At 50.0% G+C, this 20173-nt stretch overlaps 5 protein-coding genes across 5 annotated transcripts; 4 read left to right on the forward strand and 1 right to left on the reverse strand.

The window, feature by feature from the left end:
• Nucleotides 1–80: 80 nt before the first annotated feature.
• BDQ94DRAFT_145810 (uncharacterized protein) lies at nucleotides 81–2323 on the forward strand. Its single transcript, XM_026766711.1, has 7 exons — nucleotides 81–311; nucleotides 369–623; nucleotides 673–797; nucleotides 878–922; nucleotides 987–1134; nucleotides 1184–2112; nucleotides 2164–2323. The coding sequence occupies exons 1-7, from the start codon at nucleotides 175–177 to the stop codon at nucleotides 2202–2204; spliced, it is 1680 nt and encodes a 559-aa protein (XP_026625311.1). The 5' UTR covers nucleotides 81–174; the 3' UTR covers nucleotides 2205–2323.
• Nucleotides 2324–2508: 185 nt separating this feature from the next.
• Nucleotides 2509–9803, forward strand: BDQ94DRAFT_179994 (DNA-directed DNA polymerase alpha catalytic subunit POL1). Its single transcript, XM_026773522.1, has 15 exons — nucleotides 2509–3044; nucleotides 3100–4821; nucleotides 4878–5435; nucleotides 5487–6227; nucleotides 6281–7167; nucleotides 7208–7209; nucleotides 7467–7668; nucleotides 7735–7916; nucleotides 7969–8051; nucleotides 8118–8662; nucleotides 8721–8871; nucleotides 8925–8990; nucleotides 9059–9167; nucleotides 9244–9459; nucleotides 9525–9803. The coding sequence occupies exons 1-15, from the start codon at nucleotides 2655–2657 to the stop codon at nucleotides 9650–9652; spliced, it is 5982 nt and encodes a 1993-aa protein (XP_026625312.1). The 5' UTR covers nucleotides 2509–2654; the 3' UTR covers nucleotides 9653–9803.
• A 252-nt stretch (nucleotides 9804–10055) lies between these two features.
• Nucleotides 10056–13063, forward strand: BDQ94DRAFT_51823 (DEAD-box ATP-dependent RNA helicase DBP2). The gene is made up of 5 exons (XM_026775958.1): nucleotides 10056–10329; nucleotides 10574–11757; nucleotides 11813–11920; nucleotides 12428–12556; nucleotides 12615–13063. The coding sequence occupies exons 1-5, from the start codon at nucleotides 10283–10285 to the stop codon at nucleotides 12824–12826; spliced, it is 1680 nt and encodes a 559-aa protein (XP_026625313.1). The 5' UTR covers nucleotides 10056–10282; the 3' UTR covers nucleotides 12827–13063.
• A 1552-nt stretch (nucleotides 13064–14615) lies between these two features.
• BDQ94DRAFT_171531 (SGNH/GDSL hydrolase family protein) lies at nucleotides 14616–15836 on the reverse strand (the record flags this gene model as incomplete). Its single annotated transcript, XM_026771795.1, has 4 exons — nucleotides 14616–15258; nucleotides 15313–15452; nucleotides 15526–15658; nucleotides 15727–15836. 4 exons carry the CDS (start codon nucleotides 15834–15836, stop codon nucleotides 14616–14618), a joined length of 1026 nt encoding a protein of 341 aa, XP_026625314.1.
• Nucleotides 15837–17621: 1785 nt separating this feature from the next.
• Nucleotides 17622–18764, forward strand: BDQ94DRAFT_145821 (uncharacterized protein). Its single transcript, XM_026766712.1, has one exon. It carries the CDS (start codon nucleotides 18435–18437, stop codon nucleotides 18717–18719), a length of 285 nt encoding a protein of 94 aa, XP_026625315.1. The 5' UTR covers nucleotides 17622–18434; the 3' UTR covers nucleotides 18720–18764.
• The last annotated feature ends 1409 nt before the right edge of the window (nucleotides 18765–20173 follow it).

The following is a 20173-nucleotide window of genomic DNA, read 5'->3' on the forward strand; positions in this document are numbered from 1 at the left end:
ACATAAGCGGCGCTGTACGGGAGGCGCCTTGCTTCCTCAGTCAGCTCCCAGAAATACGACTGAGCATCGTTCCTGGTGATGCTGTATTCGAGAACCTGAGGCAAAGTTTGACTGGGTCTTTTTCGTTGGTTGTTGTGCTATTTTCATCGGAGTTGACGGTATCCTCTCGTGAAGATGACCTTCGCGTTAGCCGGTGACGTACTCTATATGATCTTGGATATCCTGGGCGACGAGAAGGATTATAATAGCCTTTTTCAATGCGCAATTTCTTCGAAATGCTTTACCGAGCATTCCTTGGCTGTGCTATATAAGTAAGTATCTATAATTTGATGCAATGGCGCGTTGGTGGTGGATACTGATGATGACAGGCTATGTGATACTTCGCCGGTGAGGGGCGGAGGTACAGAAGACGAGCAGTTCAGGTCTCGGAGAGTGGCCACCGTCTGGTCTAGTAGAGGCGAACAGGATCCTGTCATAAGAAAATGGGCCCTATTATGGCGTTCCGTTATCCTCTCTACTTTGGACCAAACTTACCTCCCTTACTATAGCTATATCCGCTATCTTGATTTGGACGACTTCGGGGACCTCCTTAAGGAACCGCGGTTTACGAAGACGATGAAGGAGTATGTCTTCCACTACTAACTACAAGCTATATGATGCTAACATATCTAGTGACTTCTTTACCCCGGAGCTATTGGACTTGGTATCCCACGACTACGAAGTCAAGGGCTCCAAACGCCTTCGCTCGTCAAAAGCCTATCCCGACAATGATTGGGTCATGGTGAAGATTGGCACAGGTTGGTCTCTCATCTTTTTTTTAGCTAACCTGATGGTCATTGCTATATAGCTGTTGGTCCTCAGTGCTGACACCTGAAAGCAATCATTCAGAAAACTAGGTCAATACGAGGGATGTCTTGTAACGGTAGTCTCCATCTAGGCTCCATGATCTTCCTTAGACGGTCCAGAGATGTCTGATCGCTCTCTAGTGCCACCGGAAACTCTTTCTGCATGGATCGAAGGGTTACCCCTGCTAAAGTCCTTGACAATATGGTCTGGGGATGCACTAAGCCAGCATGCTGGCGATAAGATCCGCAACCACTCTCCTGATTTCAAACAGCTTACAATATACGGATGGTATGGCTCTGCAGCGAATGTTGTCCTCTGAAGCTCACATATAGACCAGGAAAAATGATCCACCGAGAAATGCAGAGGCTGACTCTGAACAATTCTTGACCGAATTACGCCCCAATACGCTAGAGTACTTCGAAGTACTCAGTTACTCTCAGCTGGGGCCTCGCTCTATCAGATCACTAGGGTTGCATCTGGATTCTCTAGCAGAGCTAAAGCTAACGAGTCTCACCATTGAGACAATCGCAGAACTGCCCTCACTAACAGCAGCGCCAGCGTTGAAAGTACTGGTACTGACTGACTCCATACCAGCTACGCGAGACGAAAACTTCTACGCAGTTGTCACACGAGTTGCTGAATGGATATGCAGTTGCAAGGCCTTGCAACGCTTGGAACTCAGACGATTTGTCGACGACTCTTACCTGTTATCGCAGGTTCTACCCCATGAAGGGCTCCGTTTGACAACACTGTCCTTAGCTGGATATGCAATGGCGGACAGCCGTCTTTTCCACGAGGCTCTCGCTTGTCAGCAAACCTTGGAAAATCTCTACCTTCGCGGCGAAGGGAGTGAGTTTCCACCAGGCAATGAAATACTTGCAGACGTGATTAGCCGGCTCAGCAACCTCCGAGAGCTGGAACTCAAAGACATTTCTGACGGGTTCACTACAGACCATGTGGCTTACATCGCACACATGCTCCCTCATCTTGAGAGACTATGGATAAGCGGCGAATTCTTCGATGATACAACGCTCACTGCGTTCCTGGATCTACCAAGCCTCCAGAGTCTCTCCATCCATGCCTTCAGTAACTTTACCGCTGATGGCATACTCTCTTTTATTTCACAATTGGGACCTAAGAACAGGGGCTTCAACCTGGCTATTCTGAACGCAGTCGATAGCACCCTTACCGAAGAAGCGCAAAATGTAATTCGCGATACTCTGAAAGTGAGTTTAGATGGGACGTTTGACTATGGTCTTGCTCAAGGTAAGTTAACTGGCTAATGCTGCCTCAATTGGAAGGGCTGACGATAAGTAGATGAGGACAGCGACTTAGACTCGGATCAGATGTCGGACTGATTGGCAAAGTACTATGTAGGCGCTGGACTACTATTTTCATGACTCCACTGGCGGTGAGGAATCTGAGAGATTGTAAAATGCAATCAACACTAATTGACAAAATACTCAAATGAGCTGAGAGTACTCCGTAATTAGAATTCAATCATATCTAATAAGTGTAGAAACCCAAGGGCTCTCCATGGATATGTAGCGTTAGGCTGCTTACTGAATTCGGCAAACAAACCACTTAACGGGGATTGGTGGAGGGCGCGTCTTCACCGCGTCCCGCACGCGTTACTTTCTCCTCCGCGCGACGCCCGCCTTTCGGAGTTACAGTAGCAACCAGCACACTCAATCAGCCCCTTCCCTAATTCAACCTCCCTATACCCCATTACGGGTCCTTAACCGATCAACCCACCGGAAGACTTTCATGGACACATAGTACCTGTGGTAGAAAACCACCAGTGCGCCATGTCTGCTTCCCGCGCCAAATTGGCGGAGCTGCGCGCCCTTCGCGCCGCAGGAAAGAAACGCCTGTCGACATACGAAGTTGAGGAACAAGGCGACATTTACGAGGAGGTTGACGATGAGGGCTACAAGAAGATTATCCGCAACCGGCTTGATCAGGATGACTTCGTGGTCGACGATAACGGAGAAGGTTATGCAGACGACGGTCGCGAGGTGTGGAACGAGCGGACTGCAGACTACGGCGACAGCGAGAGTGAAGACGACGAATTGCCTGCCCGGGGTAAGGCTGCGAAGAGGAAGCGTGAAGAGGAAAAGCAACGACAGGAGAAAATCAATAATGGCATCTCGAAATATTTCAACAGCGGGGCTGCGCCCTCTGCTCCCAAGCCCAAAGTGAGTTGAAGAAGAGTTCTGTTGAGCACAAATGGCTCTCTAATGTTCTCTTTAGCCGGTTGCTACTGCAGAAGACGACGCTTTCATGGCCGATTTGCTCGGAGAAGTCGATACCAACGTGGTCCCGCATCGAGTCCCTACAAGGAATATAGTCAAGAATGAGGCTCGTCGCAAAGTTCGCATCTTGTCACCCCCGCTCGCCGATAGAACACGCAAAGAAAGGCCTATAAAGAAAGATGAAAACAGTGACCCGGTTTCGCCGGTTAAGGATCAACCAGAGCTCAATTTCGACGACGACGATGGGGCGCTTCCTGGTATGGTTGATGACGACGTTCCCATGAGTGACCCGATGCCATCGTCTCCCATCAGCAAAGCGGTAGAACGAAAGTCAACCACAACTCCTGTCAAGGTCGAGGAGTTCGATGATGATGATAATGATATAATGGAGATCGCGCAAGTCACTGGTCAGAACGACGCTAAGGCGACCAGCATCAACATGGCTGGAAGCCGGCCCCCGCCCAAACTCAAGAAGGAGAGCACTCCGGCTCTGGCTAGCTCCTCGCCTACAAAGCCAATGCCAGAAGTAGACGCATCTTGGAATGACGTAAGGAGCAAGCTGAATGTTCTCAGCAGCCCTGCGTCGTCGGAAATGCGTAGCTTCGGTAAGCTTCGCGCCCAAGATGTCGTCGAGGAAGACGGAAGTCTGCGCATGTTCTGGTTGGATTTCACAGAAGTCAATGGCAGTCTTTGCCTGTTTGGAAAGGTGAAGAACAAGCAAAATGGTTCTTACGCCAGTGCATTCGTCAAGATTGACAACATCCTACGCAAGCTCTATTTCCTGCCACGAGAGTATCGGCACAAAAATGGGCGAGAGACGGATGAAGAGGTGGACATGGAAGATGTTTATCATGAAGTCGATGGGATGATGTCAAGGTTGAGGGTAGGTATGCACAAGATGAAACCCTGCACGCGCAAATACGCTTTCGAATTGCCTGGTGTCCCGAAAGAGACCGAATACCTGAAGCTCTTTTATCCTTACGACAAATCTCCGTTGCCAATGGATGTGAAGGGTGAGACCTTTTCGCATGTATTCGGCACAAACACATCATTGTTCGAGCAGTTTGTTCTCTGGAAGAATATCATGGGTCCTTGTTGGCTGAAAATCGAAGAGGCGGATTTCACCGCTGTCAACAACGCGTCTTGGTGCAAATTTGAATGCCAAGCAGCAAAGCCGGCGCTTATTTCTCCTGTACCTGATTCTGAGAATCTAGAAGCCCCTCCTCTGACGCTTATGAGTCTCTCCTTCCGAACCCAGCTCAACGTGACAGAGAACAAGCAGGAGATCCTTGTGGCGAGTGCAAGAGTATATGAGAATGTCTCCCTTACGGACACCACTCCGCCTGAGAGGCTGCCCTGCAAGACGTTCACAGTCATGCGTCCTGCCGGCTCTTCATACCCGATGCACTTCGAAGCCGAAACGCGAAAGCAGCGGGGCACCTTCATGCTAGAGAAGAGCGAACAGTTTCTGCTCAGCAAGTTCCTGGCGCTGTTCGAGAAGATGGATCCCGATGTTCTAATGGGACATCAGCTTCAGGAGGTTGACCTCAGCATTCTGCTCAGCAGATTGAAGGAGAAGAAGACCCCTGGCTGGCATCGCCTTGGACGGTTGAAGCGCGGCGACTGGCCCAAGAACTTCAACAGAGGTGGAGGTTTCTTCGCCGAGAGGCATCTGATTGCTGGAAGGCTGATGTGTGATGTTGCCAATGATATGGGCAAGGTAGGTTTTCCGTTTACTCTTTTGACTCAAGGTGACTTTGTACTAATGGTTGGAAGTCTCTGATGATGAAATGTCAATCTTGGAGTTTGACGGAGATGTGTGACCTTTACCTCGGAAAGGAAAATGCCAGACAAGAACTGGATTGCGAGGCAGCACTGAAGACATGGGCTACTACCAAGGATGGCCTCATGAACTTCGTTAATCACTGTGATGCGGATACCTATTTCATTGCTGCGTTGGTCCTGCGGCTTCAGATGTTGCCCTTGACCAAGGTTCTCACGAATATTGCTGGTAACTCTTGGGCAAGAACGCTCAGTGGTACGCGTGCTGAGCGGAATGAGTACATTCTTCTCCATGAGTTCCACCGTAACAAGTACATCTGTCCCGACAAATACTCCTCTAAGCTACTGAAAGCCGAAGAGAAGATGCAAGAAGGTGATGATGATGAGTCGGCGGATAAGAAAAAGAAGGACAAGTACAAGGGTGGTCTTGTTTTTGAACCTGAGAAGGGTCTTTATGACAAGTTCATCCTTGTGATGGACTTCAACAGTCTGTATCCCAGTATCATCCAGGAGTACAATATCTGCTTTACAACAGTGGAACGAACAGCGACTGTGAGTTCAAATGCCAGGGAAAGTGTATGGAACATGAGCTGACATCTCCAGGCGGATAATGACAAGGAAGAAAAGGTTCCCGAAGTTCCTGCCTCGGATCAGGAGCAGGGTATCCTGCCCAAGCTTATTGCTACTTTGGTCGGTCGTCGACGTGAAGTCAAGAAGCTGATGAAGGACAAGCGCGCCACTCCTGAGCAGCTTGCTCTGTGGGACACCAAACAGCTGGCCTTCAAGCTGACCGCTAACTCCATGTACGGATGCTTGGGATACACACAGAGTCGCTTCTACGCACGTCCTTTAGCCATGCTCACCACGTTCAAGGGTCGTGAGATTCTCAGAAGCACCAAGGAACTGGCAGAGTCCAAGCAGCTTAGAGTCATCTATGGTGATACTGACTCGGTCATGATCAACACGAACATGGACACGATCAGCGATGCGCTAAAGGTCGGCGATGAGTTCAAGAAATCAGTAAACGAGCGTTACCGATTGCTGGAGATCGACATTGATAATGTGTTCCGTCGTCTGCTTCTTCACGCAAAGAAGAAGTATGCCGCCATCAACATGACTGAAGTAGATGGCAAGTACGTGGACAAACTCGAAGTTAAAGGTCTGGATATGAAGAGACGTGAATACTGCTCGTTGTCGAAGGAGGTCTCCCAGAAACTGCTGAATGAGGTTCTCTCCGGTGAGGATCAGGAGGTTGTCCTCAATCGAGTCCATGACTATCTACGCGAGTTGGCCGAGAAGATGCGCGAGTTCTCCGTCCCCGTCCAAAAATACGTCATTTACACGGTATGTTTTGGTTAAAGCTCACTCGTCTGGCTCACGCTAACTCACCTACCTAGAAACTTTCCAAGCGACCCGAGGAATATCCTAACAAGGAGTCCATGCCCCCGGTCCAAGTTGCCTTGCGCGAACTTGCCCGTGGTAAAACGGTTCGCCCTAACGACGTTATATCGTATGTCGTAACGAATGGGGATGCCGAGACCTCGTCTCTTGCACCGGCCAAACGGTCATACACTCTCCAGGACGTGATGAAGCCGGACTCAGGACTCAAGCCTGATATCGAATTCTACCTTCTCAAGCAGATCTTCCCACCGATTGAACGTCTCTGTGCCCCCATCCCCGGTACCGATGCCGTTCGACTAGCCGAGTGCTTGGGGCTTGATGTCCGCAAGTACCAGATCAATAGCTCCAGTGGGAGCAACCAACAGAATGCCGATATCTTCCCGCTCAAGTCGCAGATTCCAGACTCTGTGCGTTTTGAGAACGCTACCCGGCTTACGCTTACCTGCCGGTTCTGCAAGGAGAAGTCGGTCTTTGAAGGACTCGCACAGTCCACCCACATGTGCACTGCCAACGGCATCGTTTGTCCCAACCAGGCGTGTCAGAAGCCATTCTCTGTCTTGACGATCGTTGCCCAGTTAGAGGCACAAATTCGAGCACAGACGTCCAAGTACTATGAAGGCTGGCTCGTCTGTGACGACACGGCCTGCGGCAACCGGACTAGACAGATCAGCGTGTATGGACACCGGTGCCTTGGACCCCGGGGCCACGCTGAGGGCTGCCTTGGTCGAATGACGTACGAGTACTCGGAGAAGCAGATGTATAACCAATTACTTTACTTCGCAGGACTTTGGGACGTGGACAAGGCTCGGAAAGCGGCCGAGAAGGAGCCCACTGGGGAAAAGAAGGACGGCGTGGCGGCCCTGGCTGAGTTCAACCGCATACGGTTTGGAACCATTAAAGGAGTGGTGGACGCATATCTGAAGAAGTGCGGCCGGCAATGGGTCGAAATGGACAGTCTGTTCCGCTTCATGCTGCCGTGATTGATCCTTATCGTTTTTCTGTTATGTATATAGCTTATATCTGGGTGGTTCGGATTTGGGACTTGGTCATCAATGTGAATAGCGGGCATTGCTTTGTACTAGATGATGGAATGAGAATTAATAGGCTTGAATGACATTGTATTGTGATTTTCTCGAGATATGTATTGCCTAATCGGGAAAGCCCCGCACCCCGCCAATCAAGCCCGGCGCTTTCTCTGCCCGCCGCAATCTCCCGCCATCAACTTCGCCCGTTCCATACTCGCTCGGTTCTTTTCCCTAGGTTTCTGGCGACCTGTTCTTCCTCAATTGATTCTTTTAGACATTACAGGAAGCCCCCTAGTGACCGCCGTCATGTCAGTCGCGCGAGTTCTGGTCATTGCGGGATCTGACAGCTCCGGTGGCGCGTATGTTTGAGCATGGACACTCCCAGTTTTAGACCTGTCAAGCTAATGCATTTCCGTGGGGTTTAGGGGTCTGGAAGCGGACCAGAGGGTTCTGGCTGCACATGGCTGCTATGCTCTTACGGCAACGACTGGTCTCACGGCCCAGAATACCTTGGGGGTGCAAGACATTTTCATTGTTCCCGCAGAGTTCGTGAAAAAGCAGATTAATGCCGGCCTGGAAGATGTTGGCGCAGATGTTGTCAAATTGGGTATGAGCGTTGCTTCTTCTATTCTTTCTACCAACCACTGACAGGGTGACAGGCATGCTCTCTTCGGCAGAAACAATCGACGTCATTGCTGAAGCATTGACCGTGCACCAAGTGCCTGCGGTGGTGCTGGATCCGGTAGCCTTTCCCTATGTTACTCGGTGGTTGATTTAAAGTCTCTGTCTCTGACCCTAGAATGAACAGGTGATGGTTTCTACTAGCGGGTCACGATTATTACCTGAAGAAGCCATTAAAGGTCTGCGGACAAAGCTTCTTCCCTTAACGACTGTTCTTACCCCCAACATTCCCGAAGCCGTGCTGCTGCTGAAGGATTCTGGCGTGGACGTCCCAGAACCGACGGACCTGCCTGGCCTTATCCAGCTCGCGAAGCAAGTCTGCTCCTTAGGTTCCAAGGGTGTCCTACTCAAGGGAGGTCATTTGCCGCTCACGAATGATAACCGGACCGCTCAGAATCATGAAGATGCCTCCAAGGTCATTGATGTGTTTTACGATGGGAAAGACATTACCTTGTTCGAGACTGACTATCTGATATCGAAGAACACACATGGCACTGGCTGCTCACTTGCCTCAGCCATTTCGGCCAATCTCGCTCATGGTAAGGATATGAGACGGGCAGTTCAGAGTGCGGTTCGATATGTTGAGGCAGGTATTAAGACCAGCATCGATCTCGGAAAGGGTAGTGGACCGATCAATCACTTCCATTCTTTCTACTGCCTACCTTTCTCGCCGTGAGTGTCTCGGTATTCTTTATACTTGATGACTTGCTCTGCTAATGATGTTATACAGCGGACATTTCGTGGAGTATGCTCTAGACCGTCCCGACGTCCAGCCAGCGTGGAAGCGTTTCACCGAGCACGAGTTTGTCAAGAGATTGGGAGATGGCACACTTTCGGAGGAAAGGTTCAAGTCATATCTCGTGCAAGACTATCTTTACTTGGTAGGGTGTTTAAGGTGAATGCTGTGACCATGGCTTGCTGACTCCCGATGTAGGTTCAATTCGCCCGGAGCAACGCCCTAGCCTCGTACAAAGCTGGAGACATGGAGTCCATTGCCGCGGTGAGTATAGTTATAATAAGTTGCTGGCATGTAATGCAGCGAGCTAACGGCGTGACATTTCATCATAGTCGGCCAAGATCGTTCTACACATTCAACGTGAGACTGCGTTGCACCTCGACTACTGTGCTTCCTTTGGGCTGTCGAAGGAGCAAATGGAGAGCACCCCCGAAACCATTGGTGTGTAACAGCTTCCGAGTTGTATGGTGGTGATTACATAGGCAGATTCGCTGACAGTTCACTCTCTACTGAACAGCATGCACCGCATACGGCCGGTATATCCTTGATATCGGACAATCGCAGGATTGGCTCGCATTGCAGGTGGCCCTTGCGCCCTGCTTACTCGGATACGGGGCAATTGCACAGAGGCTGTACAGCGACAAGGAGTCAGTCCGCGAGGGCAACCGATACTGGAAGTGGATTGAGAACTATGTGGCGGAAGACTACACCGAAGCCGTGCGCTTGGGATCCGGTGAGGCTCCCACTCGAGCAGATGACAAACTACCACGTAATGGGAGATGGCTAACACTGGCTTAGAACTACTGGAGACGCATATGCGACAGGTTTCGCCCAGTCGAGTGGAGGAACTGATCAAGATCTTCATACGAGCGACAGAGTTGGAGATTAGCTTCTGGGACATGGGGTTGGGTGGCAAACACTTGTAGGAAGAAGGGAAAGCGAGCAGCTACTCAGAAGAGGTAAAATGCAGGGAATACTGAGTTGAAATAGGATCTATAGATTATGTACCATGACATCGACTGCATGAATATCCCAAATATGCTTATAGCTACCCATGAAAGATCTGCCCGTCCTGCTCTTTCTCTCTCTCTCTCCCTCTCAGCCATCTAGACTAACAAAAGTCGAATGTGGAAACACCATCGCCTTCCGCCTTAATCAGCGGTGGCGGCGGGGACCAATCAGAACGCCGCCTCAACGCATTTTCTGCGCCAAATCCCCTGCGCTAAGCCGCAATGGGCGAGTGTTTGCCTCCGCCGGTTTTTGCTTTTCTTTTCTTTTCTTCGCTTGCTTCCCGCCCGTCGCTTCCCTTTTTCTTTCTTCCTTCCATCCTTCTGCTTCATCCTTTCTCTCTCTCTCTCTGTGTCTTTTTCTCTCCTTCCTCTCTTTCTCCCTCCTCCATCTCCTCGTCTTTGAAGGTTGTGTTACTTCCTTCAGACTTCTCTTTGTTGATTCCCTCGCTCCAGTCCCGTCTCCTCGTGGTCTTCTTGGACGCCCCCGGTTTTTTCTAACCTCATTAAAAAAAAACTTGTTTTTTTCTTCCTTCACATAACATCATTATGTCTTCCTACGGCGGCGGCGGCGGCTACCAGCGCGACTCCTACCGGTAAGCTATCCCTTTGCAATCAGAGCACTGGTCTAGATGGATTGCTGGAGCGCAAACCAGCCTTATGGCTGTGCGACATGAATCGCGACTCTGATCGCTTCCTGGCTATCCCAGCCTGCCTTGCGGTCCGGTCTGTCACGCGATCCGGTCAACCTTCAACCCATCTAGTCCTATCAGCTCTTCTCAACACTGCGTCGTGAATCTGTACCTCTTAAACGAACATGCTTGCTAACTTGCCATATAGCTCCAGAAACGGTGGCGGCGGCGGCGGCTACGGTAACGGTAACGGTTACTCCAACGGCGGAGGCTACGGTGGTGGTGGTGGTGGTGGTTACGGCGGTGGTGGCTATGGCGGCGGCGGCTACGGTGGCGGCTATGGTGGCAGAGGTGGTGGTGCCGGCGGTGCTGGCGGAGACCGCATGTCCAACCTGGGCGCCGGTCTGAAGAAGCAGGAATGGGATCTTGACTCCCTGCCCAAGTTCGAGAAGTCCTTCTACAAGGAACACGCCGATGTCGCCGAGCGCTCTCAGCGTGATGTTGACGAGTTCCGTAAGAAGCACGAGATGGCTGTTCAGGGAAGAAACGTTCCTCGCCCTGTCGAGACCTTCGACGAGGCCGGTTTCCCTCAATACGTTCTCAGCGAGGTCAAGGCCCAGGGCTTCGACCGCCCTACCGCTATTCAGTCTCAGGGTTGGCCCATGGCCCTCTCTGGTCGCGACGTTGTCGGTATCGCTGAGACGGGTTCCGGAAAGACCCTGACCTACTGTCTTCCTGCCATCGTTCACATCAACGCCCAGCCCCTCCTCGCCCCCGGTGACGGCCCCATTGTCCTTATCCTCGCCCCCACCCGTGAATTGGCCGTTCAGATTCAAGCCGAAATCTCCAAGTTCGGAAAGTCTTCCCGTATCCGCAACACCTGTGTCTACGGTGGTGTCCCCAAGGGTCCTCAGATTCGTGACCTGAGCCGTGGTGTGGAAGTCTGCATTGCGACTCCCGGTCGTCTGATTGACATGCTCGAGGCTGGTCGCACCAACCTTCGTCGTGTCACCTACCTCGTTCTGGATGAGGCCGATCGCATGCTGGACATGGGTTTCGAGCCCCAGATCCGCAAGATCATCTCCCAGATTCGCCCTGACCGTCAGACTTGCATGTGGTCCGCTACATGGCCCAAGGAGGTCCGTCAGCTTGCGTCTGACTTCCTCAACGACTACATCCAGGTTAACATTGGTTCCATGGATCTGTCGGCCAACCACCGTATCACTCAGATCGTCGAGGTCGTCTCGGACTTCGAGAAGCGCGACAAGATGATCAAGCACCTCGAGAAGATCATGGAGAACCGTGCCAACAAGTGCCTTATCTTCACCGGCACCAAGCGCATCGCTGACGAAATTACTCGCTTCCTCCGCCAGGACGGATGGCCGGCACTTTGTAAGCTTCCTAGGATCCCAACACTGAAGCAGCTATTTGCTAACCTGCGTTCCAGCTATTCACGGTGATAAGCAACAGCAAGAAAGAGATTGGGTCTTGAACGAGTTCAAGACGGGCAAGAGCCCAATCATGGTGGCTACTGATGTGGCTTCCCGTGGTATCGGTATGAATAAATCGCAGACTCCCCCTCCCCTTCCTCCCCCCCCTTCCTCCCTTCCTTTCTTGCCTCCCGAGTCACCCTCACCCATATTGAGGTTGTGTGACCATGGCACGGTGCTTAACTCTCTTCCACCAATTGTTGGTGTGTATGACTCTTCCAGGCTTTGTCGGGTCTCCTGAAATGGTTCTCAAGCCAGGAGAGCCTTGGACTCACAGTGCAGTGTAGCAGACGTATTACTCTTCTGTTTTGATTCACCATATCTACCTTTTGAAACTTGGCCGGTAGAGGGAGGGAAAGTTCCTCTCTTACCGACTTGTTGAAGCTGCATTCCAAGGTTGCTCTAGGACCACGATATCTGCCACCCTCGGACTCGTCTGTCACGGATCTTTTGATGATTTAAGTCCGAGCGAGAGAGAGAGATGCATCAAGTCTCACGACTGAGAAAGGGCTCCTAAGCCACGTTGCTCATTTGACTAATGCTCTGTATGCTAACGTTACATGTGTTTGAAGATGTGCGCGACATCACACACGTTCTCAACTATGACTACCCCAACAACTCGGAGGACTACGTTCACCGTATTGGTAGAACTGGTCGTGCCGGTGCTAAGGGTACCGCCATCACCTTCTTTACCACTGACAGTAAGTGATTTTTTTCCCTATGAAACGCCTTTTCAGTACTAACATGTCCCTCTTGCAGACTCCAAGCAGGCTCGTGACTTGGTCACCATTCTCACTGAGGCCAAACAGCAGATTGACCCCCGTCTCGCCGAGATGGTCCGCTACAGTGGCGGTGGTGGTCATGGCCACGGTGGCTATGGCCGCTGGGGTGGCCGTGGTGGTGGCCGTGGCCGCGGCAACCACTTCACTGCTTCCAATGCTGCTCCTCTTGGTGGCAACCGTCGCTGGTAACCTGACCTCGCTGCTCAGTTCACTCACTGAGCTTGTATTCCATTCTCACATCGGTAGACGTTCTTTTTCCTTCGCATGATTCCTTTTTCGTAACCACGGTACGGGCGGCGTTCGTCGATATTACGATAGACTATTCGCGTGTTTTGCTCAGTTTACAACAACAGGCTCCCCCGACATAGGGTGACCTCGAAACCTACACGATTGTGCACTGATATTTCTCATGGATACACGTTAATTATCTCATTCTTTGTTGTGGTTTATCAAACAAAAAAAGTTATGTATCACTTGGCTTGTTCCCGGAACGGATGGGACTAGATAGTGTGTAGCTTCACTTGCATGCTGATAATTGGAGAGAAACTGTACCTATCTGCTTCTGGTTTTTTTTAGCATTATGAAATGGTCAATCGTTTTACCTCTTGACAAAATTGCTGCGAGCACACCTTTACACCATCACAAGTAACCCTCTCAAGTCACCTACATGAAGTCCATGCACTTCGATAGTAATCTACAGGCTTGATCCCTGCTATCCAGCCTCGATCTGCAACACCCCCTCCATCCACCAAGAAAAAGCAAAGGGAATACGACAGCAGCAGCAGCAGCAGCAGCAGCACAAAGCACAAAGCACAAAGCACGCCCGAATGAAACAGGCGGTAGCTGCATAACGCCGCAGCAGCCACGCAGGAAGGGTGAGCGGACTGACCAGTTTATTTACCAGTAGTACTGCTTAGGTTAGGTTAGGTTAGTTGGCTGGCTGATTAGCAAGCAAGTACTGACAGGCATTATCCTTGTTTATATCCTTGTTGATGGGCGGGGGAGGGTGGATAGGTATTTTCATTATTATCATTACTAGTGTTTAGTAGCTGATAACTAGGTATGTATTTGATCGTATGTATGTATTGATGGATTTATTATAATTACTAGGGTCATCCTGGCTTTTTTGTCCCAATGACGTGGTTAGTATGTATGTATGTAGTATGTAGTATGCTTGGTAGTAGACTAGTTATTAGTAGTAGTGGTAGGTAGGTAGTAGGTAGGTAACAGTTTACCTCAACCTGCGATGTAACGGTTCGCTTCGAGTGGCTGTGTCTTTCTTTTTTCTCTTTTGCTTCTCTCTTCGAGGAGGGTGAGGGGTTGGTCTTGATATTTTGTTTTTGTTACTACCTGCTTCTTTGGATTGGATTTATTCCATTCATTTCTTATTGGTTTGTTGGTAAGTAGTAGTGGTTGTTTATGTTATTGGGGCGTGAGTACTAGTACTATATATCGTCGTCATCATCATCATCATCATCATCATCATCATCATCATTATGATGAAATTGAAATCATAGAGCTTATTTAGTAGCTGTGGGGATGCATAAGTACATGTAGTATAGTAGATTGGCACTGCAGTATTTTTCGTGGTTATGATAATAGTAGTGGAGTACTAGGATTATAGTATGGACTTTGTCTCTGATACTGGTCGCGTTGGCAATCGGGTACTATATACTATTGGGTACTTCTGATTTACTTAACATACAGGTGATTGATGAATGAGTGGGGTAACTATTATGTGGGATATGGTTTTTGTCTGCTACATAGTAGTTCACACTAATTCTTTTGATTTCATCTGTTGACCATTCATGTATTTTGAATTTGATGAGTGGTGTTGTGATGATATATCTGGATTGGTGCTGTACTTTCAACAACTAGTATCAAATCTCAAGTCTCCAAGAGCCAGTCACTACCACCAAATGACTATATGTACCAAAATTATATTCCAGTGACATGGTAACTTACTGTATAACCCATCTCAATCCGACCACTCCTCCAACTTCCTCTCCACAGCACCAGCCAAGATCTCATGAACATGGCTCGTCATATGCCCCGAATTATACCAGAAATAAGTATCCAACGGCGTAGGACATCCATACGCCTGATAATTCCACGCGATATCCGGCTGATCATATCCCGCACAGAAGTTCGTGATATTCACAATGCCGAACTCACCCGGGTTATCCAGAATATAGCTGAGTTCGCTATGCGCGTCGAACAACATCACATTGGTGTCGGCGTAGCGATCATGGAACGCACTGGCATGCCGAGCCAATGCATCATTGTACCAGGTGATTTGTGTTGCGTTGGGACTGGGATCAGCGCTACCTAGGTTTCCTGGCCTGCGGTCTAGCGGGGGAAGGTTCATGAAGAGATAGGAACGGTATCCCTGGGAGTAGATAGTCTGGACGGAGGAAAAGAGCGTATTCATGAGCTCGTTGTAGAAGGTCGGGAAGTCGACATCGTATTTCGAACTGTCGCCGATGTCGTTGATGCCGATCCAGATGGCTACTAGTGCGTGTGACTGGTCTACGGTCTTCTTCAGCACGGGTTGCGCGTAGGTGTTGAATTGCTTGACTTGGTTGACGAGCGAGACGGTGAAGTTGTGGTGGAGAGGGGTGCTGTACTGGGTTAGAGGAAGTATGCGAGATGATGTATGGCTTGCAGATGCGTACTATTCAACTGAGATGTCTGATCCTGCAAAGGCGAAGTCCCATAGCTGTTGGTCGCAGTCGAAGGGTGAGGTGAGTCCCTTCTCGAGACCGCAACCCGTCAGGTATTCCACCCAATTGGGACCGCCCTCTGCAGTGGCAGTCTGCATTTCATGAATGCATCAGCAACACTTCAAATGGCTGCGAGTATATTTCAAAAAGAGGAATGGTTGTCACCTGGTTCTGGACAATCTTGTCAGTCAGCAATGTGTGTGGGTCATATGCAAAGTTCTGTAAATCCCCGATGAAACTATAGTTCTGTAGCCCGTCTGTCCCTTGAACATATGTATACGAGTCACCGAAGGCGATTCTAGCATATGTATCAGCAACTCTCTACCGGATATCCATATGCGGCCATCAATGAGAGCAAGCACGAACAAGTATTTCGTCGAGTCCCATTCAAACCCGCCTTTATAAGCAGCACCAGAAGGGTATGCCGGAATCATCGGAATGGCCCCGAGGACCAGAAATTGCCATTTTACGAACATGATTTGACGTTTGCTTGATTTAGCTCTAAAGAAGGGCATTTGACTGCTAGACAATGCCAAGCTGATAGCCTGCTGAATTTATATACGCATTGCACCAGAGGCAATTGATTCTCTACTGCCAGATTAACCCCGCAAAAGCATTTAGAGTCCGGAGAAATGACAGCATAAAGTGCCTTCCACGGAGGATAATTTTCCACTTGTCATTAGCTGCAGCGGGCTGACATACCGCAAACAAGCAGATCCGCGTGCGATTTCAGATCTGCAGTGTCTATCTGAGATATATCACACTTTCTGGATTGCTTCAAGGTGGATGAAGATTCCGCTGCTTTGTCGTGACTCGCTTTTGTGAGCCTCGGCACATCAGTCGATCGGGTCCGGAGAGCACACCGTCTGGGAGTGCGTGGGGGCGCCATGGGGAAGCTGTCTTGCCGAGCTATCTGGGCATTCTCTTGCTTGCCGACGGCCGGGAAAAGGGACATCCAGGAAGCAGAATCTCGCTCCAGAACTGTTCAGATAGCTAGCGAACCAAGCCTTGCCGATCCGGGCACGCAAGGAGGGCCAAGATTATCTGGGGTTGAAGAGCCCAAAGGGAGGCTCAATCGACTGCGGGGAGTTAGTCCAGCCAAGCGAGATGGCGCGCCCTGCAAAGCTCCGGTTTGCGGCGACGCGATTCAGAACGCATCCATGGACAGACCGACACGCTTCGGAGAGGAAGGTGTTGGACAGCGGGACCTCGCGAGGTTTCGCTTTTCCACGGAGAAAAGTCAGGATAGATGAAAGATGAGGGGAAATCCGAAGGGAATCGCGTTATCTCCTGGTTTGTTTGACAGCGCAGGTGACTCGATTCCCCGACTGGATTGGGATGCCGAGTGCTACCTCACTATCTTACTGTAAGATATCGCGTAATATTCACGCTCGGGAGGGTGGAGTGGGGACTCCCGACCTGTCCAGTCTGGTTTGAAGGGTCACGGTGAGTGGATGTTATTTTCCCAGCTGGACGAGAGACTCCAATGTCTCGCGCAGCTGAGGTGTGAGAAAACCCATGTTAAATACAGGAGTCGCGAGAGTAGGATAAGCAGGCCTCATGGGTCTGGTTGTTTCAAGAAGGGGAAATAAACCCGCTGAGGAGAATTGATTATCAGAGATAGAGTAACTACAACTAGTAGTGATAAGTTAAGTAGTAAAGTAGTCGGTATCTTAAGTCTTGTGTCTTGCAGCTCAGCTGTTATGTACCTGCCTTCTTGGTCCAGATAGGATTAGCACAACACCTTGGGGGGGAATGTTTGATGTACCCGGAAGTACCATCTTACGTACCTCCAGGGGAAAGGGTACCGGTATGTACTCCGTACCGGTGGGCCGCGCTACTGGTCCTCCCCGGTACCAACCAGTTACTAGTGAGGTATTTTACTTGTGACCAACGCCAATCACAAGGCCTAAAGCAAATGCAGGTTTAGGTATATACCGCTAGACCCGAACGGAGTTAGGCCGATGTCGCGGGAGACAAAACTAAACTGGAGTGGTTCCAGTTCGGGTGCGCTAACCACTAAGGTCGGCCCTCCCAAGGAGTCCCAACTCCTCCTCTAAGCTTGGGTCAAGGTCCAGGACCAGGACCGTGAGCGGGCTAGCCTTGGGACTAACTGCTAGTCCAATATGCGGAAGTCGGGAATTCCGCAGATAGTATCACGGGGAGTCAAGATTGGACACGGTCGACTAGGTTCCGGCAAGGCCTAACGTAATAAGAATGGCTTGGTCCGGCGCCGACGCTGCCAGCCCTTCAAGCCTCATCAGTCATCCTGGTAGCCTGTAATCATCATGCTCTGGTCTTTCTGTTTCGAGCGGGCGTAGAACATGCATGGAACATGTAATCTGTGAGCTCGTGATCGCTTATGTTCACGAGAAAACAGGGGACGGAAAAATAATATACTAAAATCAAGGGAGAAAAAAGAAAACATGGGTTATCTCTGCAGTAGCCGCTCTGCCCAATATACCACCAGTTAAGTAAAGCCCGGGAGATCCTGGTAAAAGTCGACGAGGGGTCGCAAAGGTGGCCCATCCTCTTTCTCTCTATACTGAACCAGACAGGGGGGTGGTCTTGGCGGTCCGCAACTTCGGAACTATAGGTAGTATTTATCGCATATTAAACGCTCGCTCGTCATGAATAATAAGACTGACACGTTGTACTCCGTATTTCGCGATAAGTGGAATTCTGCCTACGGAGGAACTCGGCCTATTGATTCGTTCCGCACTCGCTGACCAAATATGGAGACTTGATTACCTAAGGAAACCCTCTGTGTGTGTGTGTGTGTGTGACTTTTTCCTGGTGGTTGTCTGTCAGTCAAAAAAGACTCAGTTAGCCCGAAAAGGCGGGCTTGCGGCCGATTGTCGTCGAGCTCCCCGTTAGAGACAACTTGACTCATTGTTCTTGGAGCTTGGGCCTTATCGTTAACACTAGGGAAGGTAGCTACCTGGTAGTGTAGCCGATATTAGTTGGGGAAAGCATCGGCGGCGTAGACAGACAGTCTGATCTTCCGTGTGGGCCGGTGGGAGGAGTGGGAGGGAGAGAGCGAGAGTCTAGGAGCGAGCCCAGAAGAGGTTCAGATGCGCAAAGTCCGACTACCGGACGGAGCACGGAGTCCTCCGTTCATGCTCGCAAATTCCCTATTGGTATGGCGCCGAAAATCTCATATGGTCAATCGGTCAGGACGCAATCTCGTTAATCGCGCGATATGCCGTCTTGATCTCGTCCATTCCCCTAAATCGCAGCGCAGCTGCACAAGGTTTTCGCTACCAGAGAGTCGTCACGGTCAATCATCAGGCACGGATTGGCGTACCGATTTCCGACCTGCGACTAAAAGTGTCCCCATCATCTTAAAGGTGCCTTAGTCTACCGACTTAATCAAAAATCCTAAGGCGCGTGAGAAATTGCTGATCTCCCCATTGGCTCCCTTCGAGAGATTTCCCTGCCATTCTTTTTTGGATTTTGAGTTTCTTGGGGATGGGGCGACGTCGGTCGCTTTCCTGATTTTCGTTTAAATCACTTACAACAAATAACCATATCCATGGCTCCATCTTTTGCTCCACAACAACAAAGGACGGAGGGGTGAGCCGCAGAGCCGTGGTGGGAATCATATCCCCAAAGCAGTCAAGAACGGGAGTGTCTGCTCCATAGTACGGTGTCCGAAGACAGGTCCACGGTAGGTATTAAGGCCAGTACCGAGCATTACCATCCTCCCGATACGCCTTTCCAAGTGTGAGAGACGTGGTAGGGAGACTCACCACGGGGTGCCACTAAGGGCAGGCAGTTCCTCGGCAAAATAAGGTGAGCTGAGCTGAGTGATTTCGCAATACCTGTAGATGATAATTTAGCGGCCAATGTTGCTCATCTAATGGGGGATAATTTAACCAGCCATCGCATATATCCATCGATGGCGCAAGAGGGCTTTTAGTTACACAACACATCCTCGAGGCGAAGATGATTCGCAGGTTGGTATTGATTACGGAGTACGGAGTAGCCGTTCCGCATTATATGCGAAGGCGACTGCGACTGCGACTTCGTTCTGTAGGCTCAGGAACGTTGAAGAGGCAAAAGGAAAGAAAAGAAATAGAAAGAAAAAGAAACGAAGGCGCATTTTGCCGTCACGCACACTCTCCTCTCCTTCCTAATTCATTCCATTGCCGCAATTTCATTCCTCATTAGAATTCAATTCATTACCTTGAAGACAGAAGTGTAGTCTCGGGTCTCTTGAGCAGATGCCACTGGAGCCATGGCCAAAACATTCCAAGACGCGCTGCCAGCTAGCCAGCTTCAAGACTATGCGCACGTGGAGCATGTTAACACCTGAGATCACACCAAAATAGCTTGGTCACGGACGTGACATTTATCAGCGGAGCTATCCGCATAAGGCAAACCAGTCAGCCTGCGAAGCCTTTTATTCTACGACTCAGCGACAATGCCATACATATGTGGATAAAAGGGTTGCATATACCATATATTGAAGGAGACAGTACCAGACACAGGAATTCCTCAATTGCACCTCTCGAACGAAATCGAAGATAATAGTCGGGAAGAGGGGAGAAGAAAAAAAAGAAAAAGAAAAAGACGCACGCCTACATCATTTTTCCGTCAACAATTGGTGAATTGCCCCTTTCATGTGCATAAGTTAGGCTTCCCCGATGGGGAACAATAATAATTGATGGCCTGGGATTGATCCAGCTTCCTGTGTTGTCAAGGTGGGCCCCAAAAATACTGGTTCGATACACATGCAATACATGCTCCTATTCCGAATCTTTACTTGCCCGTCATCTGGGTACCTCCTCGGAGGGGAAGAAGCAGAGGA

Source organism: Aspergillus welwitschiae, assembly GCF_003344945.1.
Source record: "Aspergillus welwitschiae strain CBS 139.54b unplaced genomic scaffold BDQ94scaffold_20, whole genome shotgun sequence".
NCBI classification, from domain to species: Eukaryota; Fungi; Ascomycota; class Eurotiomycetes; order Eurotiales; family Aspergillaceae; genus Aspergillus; species Aspergillus welwitschiae.

Bases quoted from the DNA above. Each gene is read 5' to 3' on its own strand.
- BDQ94DRAFT_145810 (XM_026766711.1), top strand. From the start codon at position 175: ATGACCTTCGCGTTAGCCGGTGACGTACTCTATATGATCTTGGATATC. The intron at 624-672 runs GTATGTCTTCCA...TAACATATCTAG, and splicing joins TTTACGAAGACGATGAAGGA to TGACTTCTTTACCCCGGAGC. The intron at 923-986 runs GTAGTCTCCATC...ATCGCTCTCTAG, and splicing joins ACGAGGGATGTCTTGTAACG to TGCCACCGGAAACTCTTTCT.
- BDQ94DRAFT_179994 (XM_026773522.1), top strand. From the start codon at position 2,655: ATGTCTGCTTCCCGCGCCAAATTGGCGGAGCTGCGCGCCCTTCGCGCC. The intron at 3,045-3,099 runs GTGAGTTGAAGA...TGTTCTCTTTAG, and splicing joins CCTCTGCTCCCAAGCCCAAA to CCGGTTGCTACTGCAGAAGA. The intron at 5,436-5,486 runs GTGAGTTCAAAT...TGACATCTCCAG, and splicing joins CAGTGGAACGAACAGCGACT to GCGGATAATGACAAGGAAGA.
- BDQ94DRAFT_51823 (XM_026775958.1), top strand. From the start codon at position 10,283: ATGTCTTCCTACGGCGGCGGCGGCGGCTACCAGCGCGACTCCTACCG. The intron at 10,330-10,573 runs GTAAGCTATCCC...CTTGCCATATAG, and splicing joins TACCAGCGCGACTCCTACCG to CTCCAGAAACGGTGGCGGCG. The intron at 11,758-11,812 runs GTAAGCTTCCTA...CCTGCGTTCCAG, and splicing joins GGACGGATGGCCGGCACTTT to CTATTCACGGTGATAAGCAA.
- BDQ94DRAFT_145821 (XM_026766712.1), top strand. From the start codon at position 18,435: ATGCGCAAAGTCCGACTACCGGACGGAGCACGGAGTCCTCCGTTCATG.